Source organism: Panthera onca, chromosome X (genome assembly GCF_046562875.1).
Source record: "Panthera onca isolate mPanOnc1 chromosome X, mPanOnc1 haplotype 2, whole genome shotgun sequence".
In the NCBI taxonomy this organism is placed as follows: Eukaryota; Metazoa; Chordata; class Mammalia; order Carnivora; family Felidae; genus Panthera; species Panthera onca.
Window position 1 is genome coordinate 68,551,785 of NC_138357.1, and position 26,162 is coordinate 68,577,946.

A 26,162-nucleotide genomic window follows, 5' to 3' on the forward strand; every position below is an offset into this window, starting at 1 on the left:
GAATGCTAAGTTGCATTGAACTATCACATTGCTAAGTCCATTTGCAAAAGTGTCTCCTTTTAGAACCGTGTGACTGTTATCATCCTTGCCTCTTGAAAAGCTTGTAAGACTTGCCTACTCTGCTGCAAAGGAAAAACATTTTAGTCTTTCTGCCATTGCCACTTAACACTCATGAAAACAGGTCGTGTAAATTATTGTGACAGTATACACCAGAAAGCCTTTCACTTATCGTGGAGCAACTCACTGATAGTACAAGTCAGGCACACACAGCCTGTGGTGGTAGTATAAATTTATATTCATTTCACAAAAAAGGTTTTGCAGCACCAAGATGTTTTGCAGTCACAAGATGTTGTGACACCTGATGTCATGGTACTACCCAGCAACTACATTATACTTCATAACAACATCTTTGCATTAAATATAAAAGTCTTAATAATAATGGCAATTTCATGAATGGATCCCCTTAATATAGAACTGAAAATAGGCATATGTTATCTGTTACCTCCATTCACCTACGTTTTACTCAAATATGTAGTAAAAACCTAGTGTTGAAGCATATGCCTAATTTCAGCTTTACAGCATGTATGGGATAATATTTGCATGTGTAGTTAAGTTTCAGGGCATATTATTTGATCTGCCATATGTTTAAAATAGTTTAATATCTAAGTGGCTTGTTTAGCATGAGGATTTGTTATATTTAAAGGGAACCTTAAGCAGGACCACACCCATTCATAGGCAAAATAGGAATCTGCTTACAAGAACTATATACCTAAAAGTGTATCATTCACATTTACCACAAATTATAATTCTTAACAGTCATGTATCTTTATTATCTTCCAGAGTATAACCCAATAAGAGCTAGTAGACAATTCCCCACCAAGGGAATGAGTTACTAGAAGATTTGGTAAATTTTAGTGGGCCTCTTTTAAAAGGTCCAGAGCACTTAGTAGGATGTCAGACCTTAAGTTCTTGAGAATAAGGACAATGAGTCCCCACAGACATCACAATTTTTCTTAGAATTGGCCCTGCACGTAATTTTTAGTCTGCCCTAGTAAAACATAAGGTCTTCCCTCCTGGGTAACCATCTACTCTTGATCATTTTATTCCTTTAATAAATACAATGTTTAGAAATATCTTTAGGGAGCCATTGGATATATGCCCAGCCCCACACTGCTATTTCCATCCTGCTAGGTATACTTAGACCCGTATTTCCAAGTATAACTGAATATATACACAACTCCCTTATACTTTAAAGGCAGTAAACAAAAATGTGTTTTGCAAATGGATTCTTAAATACAGAGAGCAAATTGGTGCTTGCCAGAGGGGAGGTTGGTGGGAGGATGGGTGAAATAGATAAAGGGGATTAACTCATCATGATGAGCACTGAATAGCACATAAAATTATTGAATCAGGGTTGCCTGGGTGGCTCAGTTGGTTGAGCATCCAACTCTTGATTTCAGCTCAGGTCATGATCAGGGCTGTGGGATCGAGCCCTGCATCGGGCTCTGTGCTGAACATGGAGCCTGCTTAAGACTCACACTCTCTGTCTTTCTCTCTCTCCTTCTGCCTGTCTCCCCTGTTTGTGCTCGCTCTCTCTCTCTCAAAAAAAAAAAAAAAAACAAACTATTGAATCATTATATCATATACCTGAAATTAATATAACACTGTTAATTATACTGTAATAAAAAATGTTTTCCAGAATTCATTAAGAAGTCAGAATACCTTTTTTTCCCTATTTCCTTCCTTTTGCTCTTTATTCAGTTAGGCTCTCCCTGTTGACTATTCAGGGCCAATGTCTCAGAGTCATTCCCTCTGTTTATAACTGGGCAGTTTGGCCCATTTCTTCTGAGTCTTGGATATTTTGGGGAAAATGGATTCTAAAAACTTGCTTTTCAGAATTCTTTTGACAAAGGTAGCCCCTCGCCATTTCAACGTGCCTTCTATAGAATGCTTGTGATCAAAAAAGGCCAGAGGTGTTGGGAAGAAGCTGTCCTTGCTTCTGTGGCAAGGGGAAATGGAGCTAGACATTTCATTCTCAGCTTTATTTCATTGTCTTCTGAAGTGACAACTTTGCTGTGTAAGCAAAGGTGAAAAAAAAACCTTTTTTTTTTTCAGTTCATCATGACATAAGGGTTTTTGTTCTTTTTAAATTTTTAGTTTCAGTATAGTTAACATAGAGTGTTATATTAGTTTCAGGTGTACAATTTAGTGATTCAACAATTTGATACATCATTCAATACTTATCACAACAATTGCACTCCTTAATTCCCATTACCAATTTCATCCATCCTCCCAACCACCTCCCCTCTGATAAGCATCAGTTTCTTTTCTATAGTTAAGAGTCTGCTTCTTGATTTGTCTCTGTCTCATTCTGTCTTTTTTCCTTTGCTTGTTTTGTTTCTTAAATTCCTCTTATGAGTAAAATCATATGGTATTTGTCTTTTTTCTGACTGGCATATTTCACTTAGCATTATACTTTGTAGCTCCATGCATGTCATTGCAAATGTCAGGATTTCATTTTTTTTTATGGCTGAATTATTTTCCATTGTATATTTAAATAATTTTTTTTTAATTTATAAAAATGGGCAGAAGACATAAACAGACATTTCTCCAAAGAATACATCCAGATAGCAGACAGACACATGAAAAGATGCTCAACATCACTCATCATCAAGGAATTGCAAATCATAACTACAAGGAGATATCACCTCACACAAGTCAGAATGGATAAAATCAAAACCACAAGAAATAACAAGTGTTGGTGAGGATGTGGAAAGAAAGGAACAAAGGTGCCCTGTTGATCAGAATGCAAACTGATGCAGCCACTCTGGAAAACAGTATGGAGGTTCCTCAAAGTTAAAAATAGAATTACTCTATGATCCAGTAATTGTGCTACTGGTCCAGTAATTGTGATACTGGGTAATTACCCCCAAATTACAAAAACACTAATTGAAGTGATACATGCACCCCTGTGCTTATAACAGCATTATCTACAATAGCCAAGATGTGGAAGCAGCCCAAGTGTCCATCGATCAATGGTACATAAAGAAGTCAGAATACTTTTGAAAGGGAAGTTTGCTCAAGTTAAACATACACAGTTGTCTTTGTTGCCCTTTCCGTCCTCTAAGTTTGAAATAATGAAAAGCAAATGCTTCTGTACCCTTTGAGTCTCCTTTCTATTGATTGTTTTGTAATTTTCTGTATCCTGTTACTTGATTCCTACCTCATTTTATTTTTGTTCTCATAGGCCGATAAATATAACCAGCATGTTCCTGATATCACTGTATTCATCATTATTATGTTTGTTTTTATGTATAGAAATATCCACCTTCTTCCAGTCTTTGTAATTTTAAGAAATGTTGCCTATCTCAGATAATTTTTCCACAATAATGTGGTTATATTTGCCTTTTCGTGTTGATCAATTTCTCCTCTTCTTAGTAATTATTTACATTAGGGAAAATATTTGGTAGTGGTATAAAGTTTATATAATACAAAATTGGCATTGTATATGTTTCTTTAAGAAATGTATGATTATTTTAATTTACATTTACCTAATAGATTTTTTTCTTACTCTTGTTGTCAAACTTGCAGACTATTCTTGGTGCCATGAGGGATGCAGTCAAACACAGAACTTCTATTTTCATTGCACACAGATTGTCAACAGTGGTTGATGCAGATGAAATCATTGTCTTGGACCAGGTAAAAGATTTAACTTTAAAGTTTAGTATGTGGGAGACTTGAGAAGTTGGCAGAGTAGGAGGGTCCTGAGCTTACCTGGTCCCACAGACACACATAGATAGCCACATGAGTGCAACTAACACAGAAAATACCTAGAAGACTGGCAGAACAGACTTTGCACAGGGAAGGCCATATTGAAAACGGTAGGAGGGGCAGATGCAGTCTGGAACCAAAATCCTACTGAGACTAATCATGAACAGAAGGAACACCACAAGCAGGGAAAAGGGGAGGAGCAGACCCCACACCAAGCACCCCAGGCAAGGGAGAACTACACTGGAAAGACAGGTCCCCATAACATTAGGCTTTGAAAACCATGGGGCTTAACTTTGTGAGTTTTGACAATCATTGGGATTTAATGCCAGGTTCTTTAAAACTCAGCTGGCTTAGCTGTGGGAGGCCCTCAGGGCAATAAGAAATGAAATCCTTTGCCTTAAAGAGCCAGCATAACAAAAAAAAAAAAAAACCCGCCAAGATATAGCATAGAAGCACCACTTCTAAAAGTGCCTGGGATATACATGAAGTACATTTATTTACTAATCTCAGAATGTGTGCAGGAGAGGTAGGGATCTTTAGGAGATTTCTCTAAGAACGGAAGAGCTGTTGGTTACCACTTCTCCCTACCCCAGCCCCCAGTCTAGATAGCCCATTCAGTTGCAGGAACCAGCAGGAACACTGTCTACCTATCTTGCCAACACAACGTACACTATATCCTGCATTCTGGATATCCACCCCACTTAGCAAGCATCCTTTCAAAGCAGCTCCTGCCAAGAGACACCCTGTAAGCAGCCCTCACAGAGACCTGAACCACTCCAAAGTGACTACTGTCCTGGGGAGAGGAGAAGATAACCACACATAGCAGTGCAACTGCAGCAATGTCAGACAGACTGGGCAGGCATCTGGTCTGACTGTTGGCCCTGCCCACCAATAAAAACCTCTCAGGAAAAGGCAGGAAGAGTACCCTGAAGATCAATGCTACTGCAGCCCTAATAGAAGGATGGGGGCAGACATATGGTTTGATTGTAGGCCCCACCAACCACTGAAAGCCTCTCAGAGGACAACAGAGCAAGAGCACCCTGCAATTTGGTATGATGGCAGCCCAGGCAGAGAGGCTGAATTACAGCCCTGTAGTGACCCCAGACTCTTTCCTAAACAGCACAGGGACCAAACCCTGCCTGGTATGCCCATGACTGCAGGCAAACACAGCCACAACACTAGGGTGCACACAACCCACTAGGAGACACCCCTGAAGCTCCTGGTTCTGGTGAACAGTGGACATGATGCTACAGGACACCACAGGACCTCTTCTTCATAAGGCCACCCCTTTTCAAGATCAAAGACTTAGCTTACTTTTCTAATACATAGAAACAAGCACAAAAAGATGGACAAAATGAGGAAACAGAGGAATATGCCCCAGATGAGAGAATGGGACAAAACTAAGGCAAAATAACTAAATGAAACAGAGATGAGCAATATGCTTGATAAAGAATTCAAAGTAATGGTCATAAAGATACTCATTGGACTAGACAAAAGAGTGGAGAATCTCAATGAACATATAACAAAGAGATAGAAAATATAAAAAAGAACCAATCAGAGATGAATAACTTCATAACTAAAATTAAAAATACACTAGAGGGAATCCATAGCAGATGAGAGGAGACAGAAGAATGTATCTGTGAGCTAAAAGAGTAATGGAAAGAAACCAAGCCAAATAGCAAAAAAAAAAAAAGAATTGAGAATAGATTAAGGGAACCCAGTGACATCACTAAGCATTCCAACATTCACATTACAGCAATCCCAGAAGGAGGAGAGAGAAGAGCACAGAAAATTTATTTGAAGAAATAATAGCTGAAAACTTCCCTAACCTGGGGAAGGAAACAGACATCCAGATTCTGGAGGCACACAGAACCCACAACAAAATCAACCCACAGAGGTCCATACTAAGACACAAAATAATTAAAATGGCAAAATTTAGTGATAGAGAATGTTGAAAACAGCAAGAGAAAACAGTTATATTCAAAGGAAACCCCACAAGGCTTTCACCTCATTTTTCAGCAGAAATTTTGCAGACCAAAATGGCATGGTATATTCAAAGTACTGACAGAAAAATAACCTATAACCAAGAATACTCCACTCAGCAAGGCTATCTTAAGAACACAAGTAGAGATAAAGTGTTTCCCAGGCAAAAAAAAATAGTTAAAGGAGTTTATCACCATTAAATCAGCCTTCAAGAAAAAAGGAATTCTAAAAAAAAATTTTTTTAGCATTTATTCATTTTTGAGAGACAGAGCATGAGTGGGGAAGGGGCAGAGAGAAAAGGAGACATAGAATCTGAAGCAGGCTCCAGGCTCCGAGCTGTCAGCACAGAGCCTGCTCGAACTCACGAACTGTGAGATCATGACCTGAGCCGACATCGGACGCTCAACCAACTGAGCCACCAAGGCATCCCAAGGAATTCTTTGACTGGAAAGAAAAGGCCATAATTAGGAGTAAGAAAATTATGAAAGGAAAAAAGTTCACAGGTAAATGCAAACATAGTAAAAGTAGTATATTAATCACTTATAAAACCAGTGTGGAGATTAAAGTACAAAAACAGTAAAATCAATGTATCTATAAAAATTAAGTCAAGAGATTCACAAAAGAATGTAAAGTATGACATATATATAAAACGTGGGGCAAGTAAAATTTTAGTACTTTTAAAATGACTTCAAAGTTAACTGATCATCAACATAATATAGACTCTATATGCATAAAATATATATGAACCTAAGGGTAACCACAAATCAAAAACCTGTGGTAGATACACAAAAAGTAAAGAGAAAGTAATTAAAGCATGATACTGAAGAAAGCCATCAAATCACAAGGGAAGAGAGAAAGTAAACATGGAAAAACAAGAGAAAAACTATAAAAACAAACCATAAAACAAGTTACAAAATGGCAATAATTACATACCTATTATTAATTACTTAGAATGTAAATGGACTAAATGCTCCAATCAAAAGACATAAGATTACTGAATGGATAAAAAATACATGCCCCATCTAAATGCTACCTACGGGAGACTCAGGTCAGACCTAAAGACACATGGAGGTTGAAAGTTTGGAAAAACATTCACTTTGTAAATGGAAGTGAAATGAAAGCCAGGAGAGCAATACTGGACAACACAGGCAATTGGACAGCAATATTGGACAACACAGGCATTAAAACAAAGATTGTAATAGGAGAGAAGAAGGACACTACATAATGATAAAAGGTAAAAATCCAACAAGAAGATATAACAGTTGTAAATATTTATGCACCCAAAATGGGAGCACCCAAAAACATAAAGCATGTGTTAACAGGCATAAAGGAAGAAATTAATACAATAATAATAATTGAATTTAACACCCCACTTAACATTAATGGATATTTCATCCAGACAGAAAATTAAGGAAACAGTGACTTTGGATGACACATTGGACAAGATGAAACTAACATCATATATATTCATAACATTCCATCAAAAAATAGATTATTTTCAAGTGCATCTAGGACATTCTCCAGAATAGATCACTTGTTAGGGCACAAAACAAGTATCTATGAATTTAAGAAGATAAAACCACATCAAGCATCTTTTCCAAAAAAAAAAAAAAAAAAAGATATGAAACCAAAAAAATCAATTGCAAGAAAAATACGAAAAAAAACACAAAGCTAAGCAACATGCTACTAACCAACCAATAGTTCAACAGAAGAAGAAAAAATAAAAAAATACATGGAGACAAATGAAAATAAAAACATAATAGCTCATATTCTTTGGGATGCAGCAAAACTGTTCTGAGGTAAGATTATACCACTATAGGCCTGTCTCAAGAAAGAATAAAAATCTCAAATAAATAACCTAACCTTACACTTAATGGAGCTAGAAATAAAGGAACAAAGGCCAAAGCCAGTAGATGGAAAGAAATAGTAAAGATTAGAGCAAAAGTAAGTGAAATAGAGGTTTAAAGAAATAAAAGAGGGGCGCCTGGGTGGCTCAGTTGGTTAAGTGACCGACTTCGGCTCAGGTCATGATCTCACAGGCTGTGGGTTTGAGCCCCACATCGGGCTCTGTGTTGACAGCTCAGAACCTGGAACTTGCTTCGGATTTTGTGTCTCCCTCTTCCTCTGCCCTCTCCCACTCATGCTCTGTCTCTGTCTTTCTCAAAAATAAATAAACATTAAAAATTTTTTTTTAAAGAAAGAAATAAAAGAATAGATCAGAAAAACCAGGAGCTGGTTATTTGAAAAAAAATCAACAAAATTGATAAATCTTTAGCCAGACTTATCAGAAAAGAGAGAGAGGGAGAAAGGACTCAAGATCAGAAATGAAGGAGAAGAAATAACAACTGACACCACTGAAATACAAAAGATTATACGAGAATACTATGAAAAACTGTGTGCCAACAATTTGGACAACTAGAAGACAGGGATAAATTATAGAAATATAAAACTTTTCAAAACTGAATCAGGACATAATAGAGAATTTGAACAGACCAATTACTAGCAATGATACTGAAACCATAATTTAAAAGTTTGCAACAAAGAAAAGTTGAGGACCACATGGATTCACAGGTAAATTTTTTTTTAGCCATTTTATTTTATTTTATTTTTTATATAAAATTTATTGTCAAATTGGTTTCCATACAACATCCAGTGTTCATCCCAACAGGTGCCCTCCTCAATGCCCATCACCCACTTTCCCCTCCCTCCCACCCCCCATTAACCCTCAGTTCTCAGTATTTAAGAGTCTCTTATGGTTTGCCTTCTTCCCTCTCTGTAACTTTTTTCCCCCTTCCCCTCTCCCCTGGTCTTCTGTTGAGTTTCTCAGGACCCACGTGTCAGTGAAAACATGGTATCTGTCTTTCTCTGCCTGATTTATCTCACTTAGCATAACACTCTCCATTTCCATCCACGTTGCTACAAATGGCCAGATTTCATTCTTTCTCATTGTCGAGTACTATTCCATTGTATATATAAACCACATCTTCTTTATCCATTTGTCAGTTGATGGACATTTAAGCTCTTTCCATAATTTGTCTATTGTTGAAAGTGCTGCTATAAACATTGGGGTACAAGTGCCCCTATGCATCAGCACTCCTGTATCCCTTGGGCAAATTCCTAGCAGTGCTATTGCTGGCTCATAGGGTAGTTCTATTTTTAAATTTTTGAGGATCCTCCACAATGTTTTCCAGAGCAGCTACACCAGTTTGCATTCCCACCAACAGTGCAAGAGGGTTCCCGTTTTTCCACATTCTCACCAGCATCTATAGTCTCCTGATTTGTTCATTTTGGCCACTCTGACTGGCCTGAGGTGATAATCTGAGTGTGGTTTTGCTTTGTATTTCCCTGATGAGGAGTGACGTTGAGCATCTTTTCATGTGCCTGTTGGCCATCCGGATGTCTTCTTTAGAGAAGTGTCTCTTCATGTTTTCTGCCCATTTCTTCACTGGATTATTTGTTTTTCAGGTGTGGAGTTTGGTGAGTTCTTTATGGGTTTTGGATACTAGCCCTTTGTCTGATATGTCATTTGCAAATATCTTTTCCCATTCCGTTGGTTGCCTTTTAGTTTTGTTGATTGTTTCCTTTGTAGTACAGAAGCTTTTCATCTTGATGAGGTCCCGATAGTTCATTTTTGCTTTTAATTCCCTTGCCTTTAGAGATGTGTTGAGTAAGAAATTGCTGCAGCTGAGGTCAAAGAGGTTGTTTGCTGCTTTCTTCTCTAGGGTTTTGATGGTTTCCTGTCTCACATTCAGGTCCTTCATCCATTTTGATTTTATTTTTTGAATGGTGTAAGAAAGTGGTATAGTTTCATTGTTCTGCATGTTGCTGTCCAGTTCTCCCAGCACCATTTGTTAAAGAGACTGTCTTTTTTCCATTGGATACTCTTTCCTGCTTTGTCAAAGATTAGTTGGTCTTACATTTGTGGGTTCAGTTCTGGGGTCTCTGTTCTATTCCATTGGCCTGTGGTCTGTTTTTGTGCCAGTACCATACTGTCTTCAGACTGCAACTTTTTAGTAGAGTCCAAAGTCTCTGATTGTGATGCCTCCAGTTTTGGTTTTCTTCTTCAATATTACTTTGGCTGTTCGGGGTCTTTCGTGGTTCCATACTAATTTTAGCATTGTTTGTTCTAGCTTTGAGAAGAATGCGGGTGCAATTTTGATTGGGATTGCATTGAATGTGTAAAGATCAGAGCAGAAATAAACAATATAAAATAAAAAAACCCCAGTAGAACAGATCAATGAAACCAAGAGTTGGTTTTATGAAAAAAATAAACAAAATTGATAAACCTCTAGCCGGGCTTCTCAAAAAGAAGAGAAAGGACGCAAATGGATAAAATCATGAATGAAAATTGAATTATTACAACCAATCCCTCAGAAATACAAGCAATTATCAGGAATACTATGAAACATTATATGCCAACAAAATGGACAACCTGGAAGAAATGGACAAATTCCTAAACACCCACACACTTCCAAAACTCAAACGGGAAGAAATAGAAAATTTGAACAGATCCATAAGTAGTGAAGAAATTGAATCAGTTATCAAAATCTACCAAAAATAAGAGTCCTGGACCAGATGACTTCCCTGGGGAATTCTACCAGACATTTAAAACAGACATAATACCTGTCCTTCTCAAGCTGTTCCAACAAATAGAAAGGGAAGGAAAACTTCCAGACTCATTCTATGAAGCCAGCAGTACTTAGATTCCCAAACCAGACAGAGACCCAGCAAAAGAAGAGAACTACAGGCCAAAAGCCCTGATGAATATGGATTCAAAAATTCTCAATAAGATACTAGCAAATCGAATTCAACTGCATATAATAAGAATTATTCACCATGATCAAGTAGGATTCATTCCTGGGCTGCAGGGCTGGTTCAATATTTGCAAATCAGTCAGTGTGATACATCACATTAATAAAAGAAAAGATAAGAACCATATGATCCTGTCAATCGATGCAGAAAAAGCTTTTGACAAAATACAGCTCCTTTCTTAATAAAAACCCTTGAGAAAGTCAGGATAGAAGGAACATACTTAAACATCATTAAAGCCATTTATAAAAAGCCCACAGCTAATATCATCCTCAGTGGGGAAGAACTGAGAGCTTTCCCCCTGAGATCAGGAAGATTACAGGAATATCAACTCTCACCACTGTTGTTTAATATAGTGTTGGAAGTGCTAGCATCAGCAATCAGATAACAAAAGGAAATCAAAGGCATTAAAATTGGCAAAGATGACATCAAACTTTCACTTTTCGCAGATGACATGATACTACTCTGCATGGAAAACCTGACAGACTCCACCAAAAGTCTGCTAGAACTGATACATGAATTCAGCAAAGTTGCAGGGTCCAAAATCAATGTACGGAAATCGGTTGCATTTTTATACACCAATAATGAAGCAACAGAAAGAGAGAGAAATAAAGAATCTGATCCCATTCACAATTGCACCAAGAGTCATAAAATACCAAGGAATGGTATCAAGATACCAAGAAATGGAAAAACATTCCGTGCTCATGGATTGGAAGAATAAATACTGTTAAAATGTCAATACTACCCAAAGCAGTCTACAAAACAGACTCTTAAATACAGAGAACAAACTGGTGGTTGTCATAAGGGTGGTGTGGGAAGGATGGGTGAAATAGATAAAGGGAAATAAGAGTACACTTAACTTGATTAGCACTAAGAAATGTATAGATTGTTGAATCATTGTATTTTAAACCTTAAACTAATATAACATATCTTAATTGTAGTTCAGTAAAAAATAGTATGTGAAGAACATTGGAAATGATCACAAACACAAACAAGTTAAATATTGTTTCTAAAGAAATATAAATATTTATTTTTCAGAATAAAATTGAATTTAAATGAAACTGAATCCCAATAGGACTCCCATTTTTACTGCCTTTTGATAGGAAAACAAACTCATTTTTTTCTAGGAAGAAATAAACTATTAATCACTCTTCATTTTAGTATTAAAAGTAAAATTATATCAGGAAAGCATTAAAGCCTCATGATAGAATAAGGTTTTAAAGGGTGTATGTATAAAATAATTTATCTGCATTCACTTTTGCTCTGTACAGAATCATTGCCCATTATCGTCTTTGTATTTTTTATTTTTCTAATATCTGCACATACCCTTGATGTCTAAAATAAAATTACCATAAAGTAAAGTCATTTGCAAACATGATTGTTTTTATTTTTTTTTTTTCCTCATGGGGAAAAGTAAGAAAAAGGACAGACTGCTTTATCTCTTCTGAGGGAATTACTGTAAGAATGTACTATCTAAATGTTTTGATCAAATCAGAATACCACTATAATGATTGGTAGGTTTCAAAAATTGTGATAGTTTTCCTTTTTCTCCTCTTTGTAAGGATATATTTTCTGACCCCCTAATACTTGGTTATATCTAACATTGTTCAGTTTTTCACCTCCCATTCAGCCTTTTCTATGATTATGTTTCCCTTATAATAAGTAAACCTTCAGTTCATTATCATTTTGAATGCCTGAATACTGGATGTTGAGAGAGAAAGAGCATTCTCATGTACTTTCTATATTGAGTTATTGAGAGAGAATTTTTCACACCACTAAAATTTCTTATAGGTTATACATTTCTGTGGTGTGTGTGTATATATATCATGTATATTTGTGTGTATATGTATATACACACACACACACACACACACACACATATATATATGTATATTTTTATGTTACCTGTGTACTTGAGCATCCCTAGGTCATAAGTGCTTACATTCATTATAAAATAATTTTTTTCACTATGATGATATACTGTAATGCCTTAGGTGTGAAATGTTGTAAATATACTTCATTATTCAATTGATGTTCAAAAGAGGACACTTGTGATGAGCACTAGATGTTGTATGTAAGTGATGAATCACTAAATTCTACACCTGAAACTAACATTATACTGTGTTAACCAACTGGAATTTAAATAAAAACTTTATTTTTTTTTTTACATTTTTACTTATTTTTGAGAGACAGAGAGACAGAGCACACGTGGGGGAGGGGCAGAGAGAGACTGAGACGCAGAATCTGAAACAGGCTCCATGCTCTGAGCTGTCAGCACAGAGCCCGATGCAGGGCTCAAACCCACAAACCGTGCGATCATGACCTGAGCCGAAGTCAGACACTCAACCAACTGAGCCACCCAGGCGCCCCTTAAATAAAAACTTTAAAAATAATTAAAATTAAAAAAAAATTATAGTCTGAAATAAAATCTGCTGTTTATGTTTTTTTGCTGAACTTTCCATTGTATGTAGACATGCAGATAATCTTTTTTTTATAAATATAAAATGCTAAAGGTACTTGAGCAGGCTTGTGCTCTCTTGTGTCTTGGCATGAGGTTGACGGTATCTGTAGTTATATCACAACATTGCCACTTGAAGTTTGGATTATAATTGGAACTAATTTATTAGTGATTATAGCAGATATATGTAAAATATCTTTATAATTTGATATTCTATATTTGCTTGATTATGAAGATCAGAGACTTTCATTTTCTAGTGAAACTTATGTGACCTCATGTGTTATGTCAGCAGTATCTTGTAGTATTATTGTTGCCTCTACATAAGAAATAGATTTCCCAAGGCCCTTCCTTACCCCCACAGGCTGGTAATTACCCCTTCCCAGCCTTGGCAAGAGGCTGTAGATTTACTTGTCAGGAAATTGAGTCAGACAGGCTGTAAATACAGAACTGTAAAACACATGAACAAACATGGAGATTAACTGGAAAACAAAACACACCAATGAAGACCACAGATCCTCTTCTGTGACTGGCTCCAAGAATCTTGCTAGCCATTTTTTTATTTCTACTATCGCCACTCCTTCCTTCATCAGGAGATAACTGGAGAATTCTTCTTTACAGAAACAAAAGTAGCCCCAGAAAAAAAAAAAAAAAAAAAGATACTGTATTTAGAGACTGCAGCAAAATGACCAGGTATCCATTTGATCACCTTCAGTGAAACTCCACAGTGGAAAAATCCCATTCCCATGCATTTAGAGTTTCCAGTCAGCTTTCTAATGCTCCATTGTTAAGTGTCAATGGATAATAAAGACCTCTAAAACAAGCAGGAAAAAAGAGCTCACCAAACTCCACACCCAAAAAACAAATAATCCAGTGAAGAAATGGGCAGAAAACATGAAGAGACACTTCTCTAAAGAAGACATCCGGGGGCGCCTGGGTGGCGCAGTTGGTTAAGCGTCTGACTTCAGCCAGGTCACGATCTCGCGGTCCGTGAGTTCGAGCCCCGCGTCAGGCTCTGGGCTGATGGCTCGGAGCCTGGAGCCTGTTTCCGATTCTGTGTCTCCCTCTCTCTCTGCCCCTCCCCCGTTCATGCTCTGTCTCTCTCTGTCCCAAAAATAAATAAAAAACGTTGAAAAAAAAATTAAAAAAAAAAAAGAAGACATCCGGATGGCTAACAGGCACACGAAAAGATGCTCAACATCGCTCTTCATCAGGAAATACAAATCAAAACCACACTCAGATATCACCTCACGCCAGTCAGAGTGGCCAAAATGAACAAATCAGGAGACTATAGATGCTGGAGAGGATGTGGAAAAACAGAAACCCTCTTGCACTGTTGGTGGGAATGCAGACTGGTGCAGCCACTCTGGAAAACAGTGTGGAGGTTCCTCAAAAAATTAAAAATAGACCTACCCTATGAGCCAGCAATAGCACTGCTAGGAATTTACCCAAGGGATACAGGAGTGCTGATGCATAGGGGCACTTGTACCCCAATGTTTATAGCAGCACTCTCAACAATAGCCAAATTATGGAAAGAGCCTAAATGTCCATCAACTGATGAATGGATAAAGAAACTGTGGTTTATATACACAATGGAGTACTATGTGGCAATGAGAAAGAATGAAATACGGCCCTTTGTAGCAATGTGGACGGAACTGGAGACTGTGATGCTAAGTGAAATAAGCCATACAGAGAAAGAGAGATACCATATGTTTTCACTCTTATGTGGATCCTGAGAAACTTAACAGGAACCCATTGGGGAGGGGAAGGAAAAAAAAAAGGTTAGAGTGGGAGAGAGCCAAAGCATAAGAGACTTTTAAAAACTGAGAACAAACTGAGGGCTGATGGGGGGGGGAGGGGTGGGAGGGAGGGAAGGGTGGGTGATGGGTATTGAAGAGGGCACCTTTTGGGATGAGCACTGGGTGTTGTATGGAAACCAATTTGACAGTAAATTTCACATATTAAAAAAAATAAAAAGAATTCAGTAGAAAATGTAGACAATGCACAGAACATAAGACAACTTAAAAATATTAATATCACAGGTCATGGAAAATAAAGCATTTCTAAAATAGGGGCAAATGCTATTAAGAAAAGTAAAGTGAGCCTTATATGGTGTGAGTTCCACATATGTTGTTAAATGAAAGAACAATGGAAAATCTATGCTGCCATTTGCAAGAAGGATGGGAAAAAAAGGAACAAAGAAACTCAGGGTGTTCTTAACATCTTAATCGACTTCATTTTACCTGTCCTCTTATCCACTTCCCCTTTGGCAACTACCAGTTTGTTCTTTAATTAAGAGGTAGAGACTTCCAGTTATAAAATAAATAAGTCACAGAAATGAAAAGTACAGCATAAGTAATACAGTCAATAATATTATAAAATGCCTTGTGGTAACAAATGGTGACCACATTTACCATGGCCAGCATTGAGTAGTGTATACAATTATCAAATTACTGTGTCATACACATGAAAGTAATATGACATTGTATGCCAATTATATTATAAAAACTTGCAAAATACGGGGCTCCTATGTGGCTCATCTGGTTAAACATCCGACTCTTGATTTCAGCTGAGGTCATGATCTCAAATTCCTGAGCTCGAGCTCTGCATTAGGCTCCATGCCATGGACCCTTCTTAAGATTCTGTTTCCCTCTCCCTCTGCCCCTCTACCACTCATCCTCTCAGATAGATAGATAGATAGATAGATAGATAGATAGATAGATAGATACAAATCGCAAAAAAAAGAATATCCTAAATTGCTCTGAAAAAAATTTAATATCTAATGATTCATAATCTTTTGAGTGGCTTAGAGGTATGGTCATGGATATTATTATTATAAGAAGGCTATTCAGAAGTGTTTAATAGTCTGATTAATATAAAATATACTAAAGCCTTTATTTTTTGTGTTTCAATGCCAAATAAACTCTTGGCAAAAAAAAAAAAAACCTCTCAGGCAACATAAACTGAAACCAAAGAAATTGACTACTTACAGAGTGGGGAGAGAAAGGGGTAAAAAGAGATAGGAAATGGAACGTGACTCTCCTGATTATACTTTTTTATATATATTTTTTGTAGTTCGAGTTTTGATTTAAATTCCACATAGTTAACATACAGTGTAATATTAGTTTCAGGAGTAGAATTTAGTAATTCATCATTTACATACAAGGTATGCTCACCACAGGTGCTCTCCTTAATACCTATCACCCATTTAACCCAAACCCTTGCCCATATCCCCTCCAGCATCTCTGTTCTCTTTAGTTAAGTCTGTTTTATGGTTTGCCTCTCTTCTTTCCCCTATATTCATCTGTTTTGTTTCTTACATTCCACATGTGAGTGAAATCATAAGGTATATGTCTTTCTGACTTATTTTGCTTAGCATAATACTTTCTAAATCCATCTGTATCATAGCAAATGGCAAGGTTTTATTTGTTTTGATGGCTGAGTAATACTGGTGTGTGTTTGTGTATACATATATACCACATCTTCTTTATCCATTCATCAGTCAATGGACATTGGGGTTCTTTCCATATTTTGCCTATTGTTGATAATGCTGCTATAAACACCAGGGTGCATGTATCCCTTTGAACCAGTATTTTTGTATATTTTGGATACAAACCTAGTAGTGCAATTGCTGGGTCATAGGATATTTCTATTTTTAACTTTTTAAGCAACCTCCATACTGTTTTCTATAGCAGCTACACCAATTTGCATTCCCACCAACAGTGTAAGAGTGTACCCCTTTCTCCACATCTTGTCAACACCAGTTGTTTTAGCCATTCTGACAGGTGTGAGGTGATACCTCATTATAGGTTTGATTTGTATTTCCCTGATGGGGTTGAGCATCTTTTCATGTTTCTGTAGGCCATCTATACGTCTTTGGAGAAAAGTCTCTTCATGTCTTTTTTGCCCATTTTTTAATTGGATTATTTGTTTTTTGGTTAAGTTTGATAAGTTCTTTATACATTTTGGATACTAACCCCTTCTCAGATATGTCATTTGAAAATATCTTCTCCAATTCCAAAGGTTGCCTTTTATATTGTTTCCTTTACTGTGCAAAAGCCTTTTTTCTTGGTGAGGCCCCAATAGTTTACTTTTGGGTTTTTTTTCCCCTTGCCTCAGGAGACATACCTAGTAAGGTGTTGCTATGGCTGATGTCAAAGAGGTTAACTGTCTGTGTTCTCCTCTGGGATTTTGATGGTTTCCTGTCTCACATTTAGGTCTTTCATCCACTTTGAATTTATTTTTGTGTATGCTGTAACAAAGTGGACCATTTTCATTCTTCATGTTGCTGTCCAATTTTCCCAGCATCTTTGTTGAAGAGACTGTCCTTTTTCCATTGGATATTTCCTGTTTTGTCAAAGGTGGTTGACCTTACAGTTGCCGGTCCATTTCTGGGTTTTCTATTGTGTTCCATTGATCTATGTGTCTGGTTTTGGGCCAGTAACATCCTGTTCTGATCACTGCTGTTTTGTAATATAACTTGACGTTCAGAATTTTGATGCCTCCAACATTGTTTTTCTTTTTCAAGGTTGCTTTGGCTATTTGGGATATTTTATGTTTCCATACAGATTTTAGGTTTCTTGTTTTAGCTCTGTGAAAAATGGTGCTGATATTTTGATAGGGACTAAATTAAATGTGTAGATTGCTTTGGGTAGTATAGACATTTTAATAGTATTTGTCCTTTCAGTCCTTGAGCATGGAATGTCTTTCCATTTGTTGGTGTCATCTTTAATTTCTTTCATCAGTGTTTTACAGTTTTCAGGGTATAGATCTTTTGCTTCTTTGGTTAGATTTATTCCTATGTATCCTATGGGTTTTGGTGCCATTGTAAATTGGATTGATATCCTTGATTTCTTTTCTCTGCTACTTCATTATTGGTATGTAGAAATGCAACAGATTCCTGTACCTTGATTTTTTATCCTATGACTTGACTGAATTGGTGTATCAGTTTTAGCAATTTTTTGGTGGAGTCTTTTGTGTTTTCTGCAAGTATCATGTCATCTGAAAATAATGAAAGTTTGACTTGTTCCTTGTCATGTTGGATGCACTTTATTTCCTTTTCTTGTCTGTTTGCTAAGACTAGGACTTCCAAGTATTATGTTAACTAACATTGGTGTCGACATCCCCATCTTGTTCCTGAATATAGAAGGGAAGCTCTCAGTTGTTCCCCATTGAAGATGACATTAGCTGTGGGGTTTTTGTGTATGGCCTTTTTGATGTTGAGGTATGTTCCCTCTATCCCTCCTTTGTTGAGGGTTTTTATCAAGAATGAATGCTGTACTTTGTCAAATGTTTTTTCTATAGCTGTTGAGAGGATCATATGGTTCTTATCATTTATTTTATTAATGTGGTGTATTAAATTGACTGATTTGGGAATACTGAGCCATGCTTGCACCCAGGAATAAATCCCACATGATTATGGTGATTCTTTTAATGTGCCAGTGAATTCAATTTGCTAGTATTTTGTTGAGGATTTTGGCATCCATGTTCATCAGGGATATTGGCCTATAGTTCTCTTTTTTAGTTGAGACTTTGGTTTTAGAATCAGTATAATTCTGGCCTCATAGAATGAATTTGGAAGTTTTCCTTCTATTTCTACTTTTTGGAATAGTTTACGAAGAATAAGTATGAACTCTTGTTTAAAGGTTTGGTAGATTTCCCCGGTGAAACCATCTGACCATGGACTTTAGTCTGTTGGGGTATTTTGATTACTGATACAATTTCTTTGCTGGTTATTAGTCTGTGCAAGTTTTCTGTTTGTTCCTGTTTCAGTTTTGATAGTTTATATGTTTCTAGGAACTTACCCATTTCTTCCAGACTGCCCAATTTGTTGCCATAAAATTTTTCATAATATTATCTTATAATTGTATTTCTGTGGTGTTGGTTGTGATTTCTTCTCCCTCACTTGTGATTTTATTCACTTGGGTCCTTTCATTTTCCTTTTTCATACATCTGGCTTGGGGGGGGGGCGGTTATCAATTTTATTTTTTTCAAAGAACTATCTTCTGGTTTCATTGATCTGATCTGCTGGTTTTTTGTTTCTATATTATTTATTTCTGCTCTAATCACTATTATTTCCCTTCTTCTGCTGGCTTTATGCTTCATTTGTTGTTCTTTTTCTACCTCCTTTAGACACTGTAAGATAGGGTTAAGATTTTTCTTGTTTCTTTGGGCACCTGGGTGGCTCATTCAGTTGAACATCAGACCCAACTACAGCTCCAGTCATGATCTCATGGTTCATGAGTTTGAGCCCAACATCAGGCTCTGTGCTGACAGCTTGGAGCCTGGAGCCTGCTTCAGAATCTGTGTCTCCCTCTCTCTCTGCCCCTCCCCTACTCACACTGTGTCTCTGTCTGTCTGTCTCTCCCTCTCTCAAAAATAAACAAACATTAAAAAAGATTTTTCTTGTTTCTTGATGTGGACCTGTGTTGCTATATACTCCCTCTTATGACTGCTTTTGCTGCATCACAAAGATTTTGGACTGCCGTGTTTCCATGTATATTTTTTATTTCTTCTTTTATTTCCTGGTTGACCCATTCATTGTTTAGTAGCATGTTGTTTTGCCTCCATGTATTTGTGGTTTTTGCAAATTTTTTCTTGTGGTTGACTTCAGCTTTTGTAATGTTGTGGTCAGAAAATACCCATAGTATGATGTGAATCCTTTTGTACTTGTTGAGGACTGATTTGTAACCTAGTATCTAATCTGTTCTGGAGAATGTCCCATGTGTACGTGAAATGACTGTGTATTCTGCTGCTTTAGGTTAAAATGTTTTGAATATATGTTAAGTCCACCTGGTCCAGTGTGTCATTCAAAGCCATTTTTTCCTTGTTGATTTTCTGCTTAGATGATCTGTCCATTGTTGTAAGTGGGGTGTTAAAGTCCCCTACTGTTATTTTATTATTATCCATGAGTTAGTTTGTGTTTGTTATTGTTTTATATGTTTGGTTGCCTCTAAGTTGGGGGCATAAATATTTACAATTGTTAGATCTTCTTGTTGGATAGACACCTTTACTATCTTCATCTTCTTACTATCTTCATCTCTTCTTACAGTCTTTGGTTAAAAAAATCTAGTTTGTCTGATACAATTATTGCTACTCCAGCTTTCGTTTTTTAAATTTTTTTAATGTTTATTTTTAAGAGAGAGAGAGTACGAGCAGGGGAGGGACAGAGAGAGAGCGAGACAAAAAATCCAAATCAGGGTCCATGTTCTGAGCTCTCAGCACAGACCCCAATGCAGGGCTTAAACTCACAAACTGTGAGATCATGACCTCAGCTGAAGTCTGACACTTAACCAGCTGAGCCACCCAGGAGCCCCTGGCTTTGTTTTGACATCCATTTGCATGATAAATGTTTTTCCATTCCCCTCACTTTCAGTCTGCAGATTTTAGTTCTAAATGATTCTCTTGCAGGCAGCATATAGAGGGGGCTTGGTTTTTTTTATCCCTTCTAATACCCTGTGTCTTTTGATCGGAGCATTTAGTCCATTTTTATTCAAAGTAATTATTGATTTGAATTCATTGATAGATATGAATTATTGATATTAACTTTTTGTTGTTTCTGGAGATTTTTTCTTTTATAGCCTTTGCCACTTTGGGTCTTTCTTTCCCACTCAAGGAGTCTCCTTTAATATTTCTTCCAGGGCTGGTTTAGTGGTCACACACTCCCTTAGTATTTGTTTGGGAAACTCTTTATCTCTCCTTCTTTTCTGAATGATAGCGTTGCTGGATAGGGTATTCTTGATTGCCTATTTTTCTCATTCAGCATGTTGAATATATCATGCCACTCCCTCTTTGCTTGCAGTTTCTATGGAGAGATCTGCTGCTAACCTTATTTGTCTTCCCTTGTAAGTTAAGGACTTCTTTTTTCTTGCTGCTTTTAGGATTTTTTCCTTATATTTTGGAAGTTTAAGTACAGTATGTATTGTGGTTTGCCTGCTTTTGTTGATTTTGATGGAGTTCTCTGTGCCTCCTGGATTTGGAAGTCTGTTCTCCAGACTAGGGAAGTTTTCAGCTATAATTTCCTCAAATAAGTCTTCTGCCTCCTTTTCTCTCTTCTTCTTCTGGGACTCCTATGATGTGAATGTTATTACATTTCAACGAGTCACCGAGTTCCATAAGTCTACTTTTATGATCCAAGATTTTTCTTTCCCTCTTTTGATCAGGTTCCTTATTTTCCATAATTCTATCTTCTGTATCATGTATTCATTCCAATGCTTCTTCCATCTTTGTGGTGATTGCATCAAGTCAGTTTCAAATCTTGATTATTATATTTTTCATTTTGGCCTGATTGGTTTTAAGCTCTTTTATCTCTGCCCTAAGGAACTCCCTGGTGTCTTCTGTGTTGTCTGCTGGCTCCTTGTCCCTAGAGAGGCAATACCACCTCTCTCAGATGGCTCCAAGAAAGGGGAGTATCTCAAGAGATCTTCAGATCATGCCATTTGCCCCCAGGTTACCTGCCTGCCTTCTTTACAAGAGCACTGCCACATCCTCAGAGCTCTATACCAGCCACACCAAGGACCTCTAAAACTTCAGTCTTTGAGCCCCACTGGTTGAAAAACCTCACCAAAGTCAGCCCCTCTCATTTTCCCAGTCAGTGCCTTTGAGGAAGTATTTTCCTTGTGTGATCCCCTGTGCACTCCTCTCTCGACTCCACTCCACAGCACTTGAAACTCATTTCTCCAACAAACCACATCTCCACACCTCCTACCTTCTACGGTGTGGGCTTCTCTCTCCCTCTGGTTGTACATTTTGTTTTGTCAATCCTCAGATCAATTTCTTAGATATTCAGAATGATTTGATAGTTATCTAGCTATGTTTGAGGGACAAGGCAAGCCTATTGTCCTCCTACTACACTGCCATCTTAACTCCTTTTTTACATTATTTTTACTTTTGAACCATGGTAATGTTTTTATATACTTAAAATATTGAAACTCAACAAGGATTGGGAAATATAGGAAGTAATTACAAGCAGAAAAAAGTGAAACTAACTGCATAACAAATTCATAACATAAATATGCAAAGGAAAAACAATCCAAATAACTGTTGGACACATCATTTTGATTATTTAACCTCAGTGGAACATAAGACAAAAATAACTCAAAATTTGAACCTAATAATAAGTGTTATTGATATTGGTATAGGAGTAGCCATTTTGAAACTATTTTGTGTATATTTTAAGACTGAGCTTGTGAGTAAATATATTGATGTTGTTAGAAAACAGTGGTCTTACTTGGGAGAAGAGTACAAATAGGGAATGGGAGAAAAGGAGCACCCTTGTAATGTTATACTGGAGCAGAATTATCAGCATGAATTCAAGATGATGATAAAATTCCTAACTGTTCAGTGAAAAGGCCTAGAAAATAGGGGTGCCAGAGTGGTGCAGTTGTTTGAACATATGACTCTTGATTTCAGCTCAGGTCATGATCCCAAGGTCATGGGATTGAACGCCACATCAGGTTCTACGTGTATGTAATCCATGGGGAGTTTTGTACCAGTGAAGTGGTCCACATATACCAAGGTTGAGACTACATTCTTCATAATCCTAGGGAATTAAATAGCTGAACAAAACAGTTCTTTTTTAAACTGCCTAGCTAGCAATAAAAGAGCCTTAAATTAAACACTCAGATGTGGGAACAAATTTTAGTTATTTTGCTTAAGGGTGTATTTGTAAAGGTCCTATAACCAGGAGTACCAGTAAAAGTGACAAAATTCCTTTTGTCTCCCAGCATGTTTAACAGTAGCTGTCAAGAGACTAATTGTAGATAAGAGTTTGGAATCTATACCAAATCTGTGCAATGTTAAGTTTAATATCCATTGTTCACAAAAATAGCTACTGGAAGAAGTAAGCTTTTCTTGGAGAAATCTTTTTTATTTTAAAGTACACACAAGTATTTCAAGATACTGTTTTTAAGTCCCTGTAATAAATAACAGTGCTTTTGATTAAATATTTACCAATTATAATTGCCTTTAAATTTTTTTCACCTTCCTTTTCTTCCCTTCAAAATGAAAAATGGAACATTAGAATTTTATTTTGTTTTTTATTATCTGTATTTTTTAATATGAGATTGTCAAATTGGTTTAGAATTTTATTTCTTTTGAGTGAAGTGATTTACAATACATAGGATTTCATAGCTTTTTGTTTGTTTTCTGGGCTAATAGCTTAACAGTGAAGAAAGCATTCGTACCTCATTTTTTCTACTTGTACTATGGATGAGGAATTGGGAGAGGTATTTTAACGAATACTAATCCTTAAAAATCCTTAGTTAGAAAGTACTGTGTATTTTCAGTTATTATGCTAGTTATATGACCTTTTTCTATGTTTCTCTTGCTTTTGGTTTTTAGGGTAAGATAGCTGAACGTGGTACCCACCATGGTTTGCTTGCTAACCCTGGCAGTATCTATTCAGAAATGTGGCACACACAGAGCAGTCGTGTACAGAACCATGATAACCCCAAATGGGATGCAAAGGAAGAAAATATGTCCAAAGAGGAGGAAAGGAAGAAACTACAAGAAGAAATTGTCAACAGTGTAAAAGGCTGTGGAAACTGTTCCTGCTAAGGTGCATGAGACATTTTTTTGACACATTTGCACTGAAGCAGAATTGTTTTGTTAAAAAAAATCCTACATTCCCATTTTCTATAATTGTTCGTTTAGATAAGATTTATTTGAAAAGGAATTTGAGTTTTACATCTTTCACAGTCTGTTTAATGTGACATCTATATTTATTCCAAGATTATTTCCTTGTTACTGCCTTAGTTGTACCCAAAACATAGTTTTTGTTACTATTTGACTTTACCCCATTTCCATTTTTGCGGCCTAATAGCCATTTGATACCCATAACCAGATGAATTATATTGGCTTCCAAATTTTTGTAGCTTTTTAAATCTCCTTTATGCTGATAATTTAGATGGAAATTATCCATTTCTTAAACAACAAAAGAGGGTAGTTTCTCTGCCTCCCTCCCCACTGAAATACTACAATTATAGAAAGGGTGTTTTTAAAAGTATTTGCCACTGTATCTTTTGGAAGAAAAACCTTCCTTAATTCTCATGTATGTATGTAGAATGTTCTTCATCATTAACTGGCATTCCTAGTCATGGGAATTTTATTTTTTCATCCAAATGAGGCATTGATTTTGTTTTGAACCAAAATTTATGCCATTCTCTTTAAATACTTAAAACCCTGATGTAATTTGACAGTTGTCATCCTGGGAATATCTAAAAAGCTTAGGAAGTTAATTCCCTTTTTTATTTCTATCTTAACTATAGTGCTTTTGCTGTCTAAAGTTATACAAACAAACTAAATGGAATGTATGCATGCACATGTGTGTGTGTGTGCACATGCTCACACATGTAGATAAAGCAACAACCACTTAAAAATTATTAATGACCTTTAGGTAAGTAGGAGAAGATTTATGTATATGTACTCTAGGTGATCAGGACTTGAATCTGTGTTGACAGTTCAGAATTTATTACAAGATTTTTCCCTTCCTTTTTCAGTAATGTAATAAGTTCCTTTAAGTGTGACATAACAAGGAAGAACCCAAACAAAATAATCAAGTTTTACCTGCTAGAAGTAATGAATAAAATGTTGGTAAATATTCACTTAGAAGCTCCTCTGTTTTCCAATTTGAATAGCTTCTTTTATTTTTGAAGAAGCTATTATCTGTTCATATGATTAGAGGTGTCTCTAGACCATTGGATCATGTGGTCATTAACCAGTATTTTCAGCTAATGAAAACTTGAATTACCTGAAAAACACAGTTATTGTAAGGGCCATTAAATAAATCTTAAATATTTTTCTCTTAACTTCATCATATTAAGATGGTTCTATACAGTGAAATAATAGACAAAATGAAAGAAAACCTTCCTAGGATGATTCACTAAGAAACATCAAGAAAAGGGGCATTTATTATAGCATAATAATTTTACATTACAATATTGTATATTCATAATTTTACATTACAATACATATTCATATAAGACGTTATAAAGTATAAATTTTTAAATCAGTGTTGAAACTATTTTTTAATGGATTGAAATGAATAATCTACAGTTTTAGAATATGGGCTCTGAAAATGGAGTAAGATGATAGGGTTTTATTATATTCCTTTTTTTTAAAGATTATATATTTTCTTCCTAAGGGAATCCCAGCTTACAACAATTAAGTTGAAACTAGGGAAATTTGGGAATCATAGAAAGGGAATCATAGAAATCATTTGAGCCAAATGCCTTCCTGAAGGTTTTTAACATAGAAATATCTTGGTGAGCAGATAAGCTGATTTGGAAATTATTGAACAGTTCATGTCTAAGGGTCAGCTGTGAGAACCAGAAAGAGGCCTTGGCATTTGGACAAACTCAAAGTATGCATTTACGTTTCCTCTACAGGGATCTGCATCTATAATACACCTTAAGATAAATATTTTGCCTTTTCCCTTTAGCTGTTGACAATGATTGGTTGGCACAGATGGTTAGTTTAAAAATAAGTTTTGCTTTAAGGGCAAGGTATTTAAAGATTTATGATTACTTGGTTCTGGCTCACTTTGTCCATATTGCCATCTTGCTCTCATTCTTCCTAATTGCTGGATGTGTCCATGAGTGGCAACTTTTGCCAATATATATTCATAATTTATATATACCTTGTAGCTTTATCATAGGATATTCTGTCTTGGATTAGTAGTTGAAAGGTTTGAAATATATTTGCATTGGCAGTTTTCTTAAATTATATAAAGTCCTTTCTCCCCCTGCTTTGAGTATATAGATTTTGAATATAAACTATACTAAATGACAATATTAAGTCAAATAAACAGGTTAAAACTGATTAGTAAGACAAAACTACTCAGAAAGAGAGACTCTTTATCACAGTTTTATTGTTATAACAATTTGTGCAGATAATTATTACTAAATAAACTATGTGTTTGTGACTAGAAATGGGTGGCCCAGTGAAGCATCTCTTTTCTGTGGTGCATAGGGAGAACTGATATTTTGTCATTCACATATTCGAAATAAGTATGGATAATTAATAGACACTCTTGGGAGTATGGCCTTAGAGCCTTATGCAGAAGGTGAAAACTTGGACTTGTCTCAGAGAGAAAGTAATTGCAGAATTCATAATATGGGTAAAATGGTATTAAATTGTAGTGCTT

General features: G+C 36.3%; 1 protein-coding gene across 1 annotated transcript in view; it reads left to right on the forward strand.

Moving 5' to 3' along the window:
- The window catches only part of ABCB7 (ATP binding cassette subfamily B member 7), a 163,161-nt gene extending 137,214 nt beyond the window's left edge, over positions 1-25,947 (forward strand). Inside the window, exons 15-16 of the mRNA XM_081793471.1 lie at positions 3,592-3,699; positions 23,360-25,947. Coding sequence (XP_081649597.1) covers positions 3,592-3,699; positions 23,360-23,575 — 324 coding nt within the window. The 3' untranslated portion in view covers positions 23,576-25,947. The remainder of the gene's footprint in view (positions 1-3,591; positions 3,700-23,359) is intronic.
- The last annotated feature ends 215 nt before the right edge of the window (positions 25,948-26,162 follow it).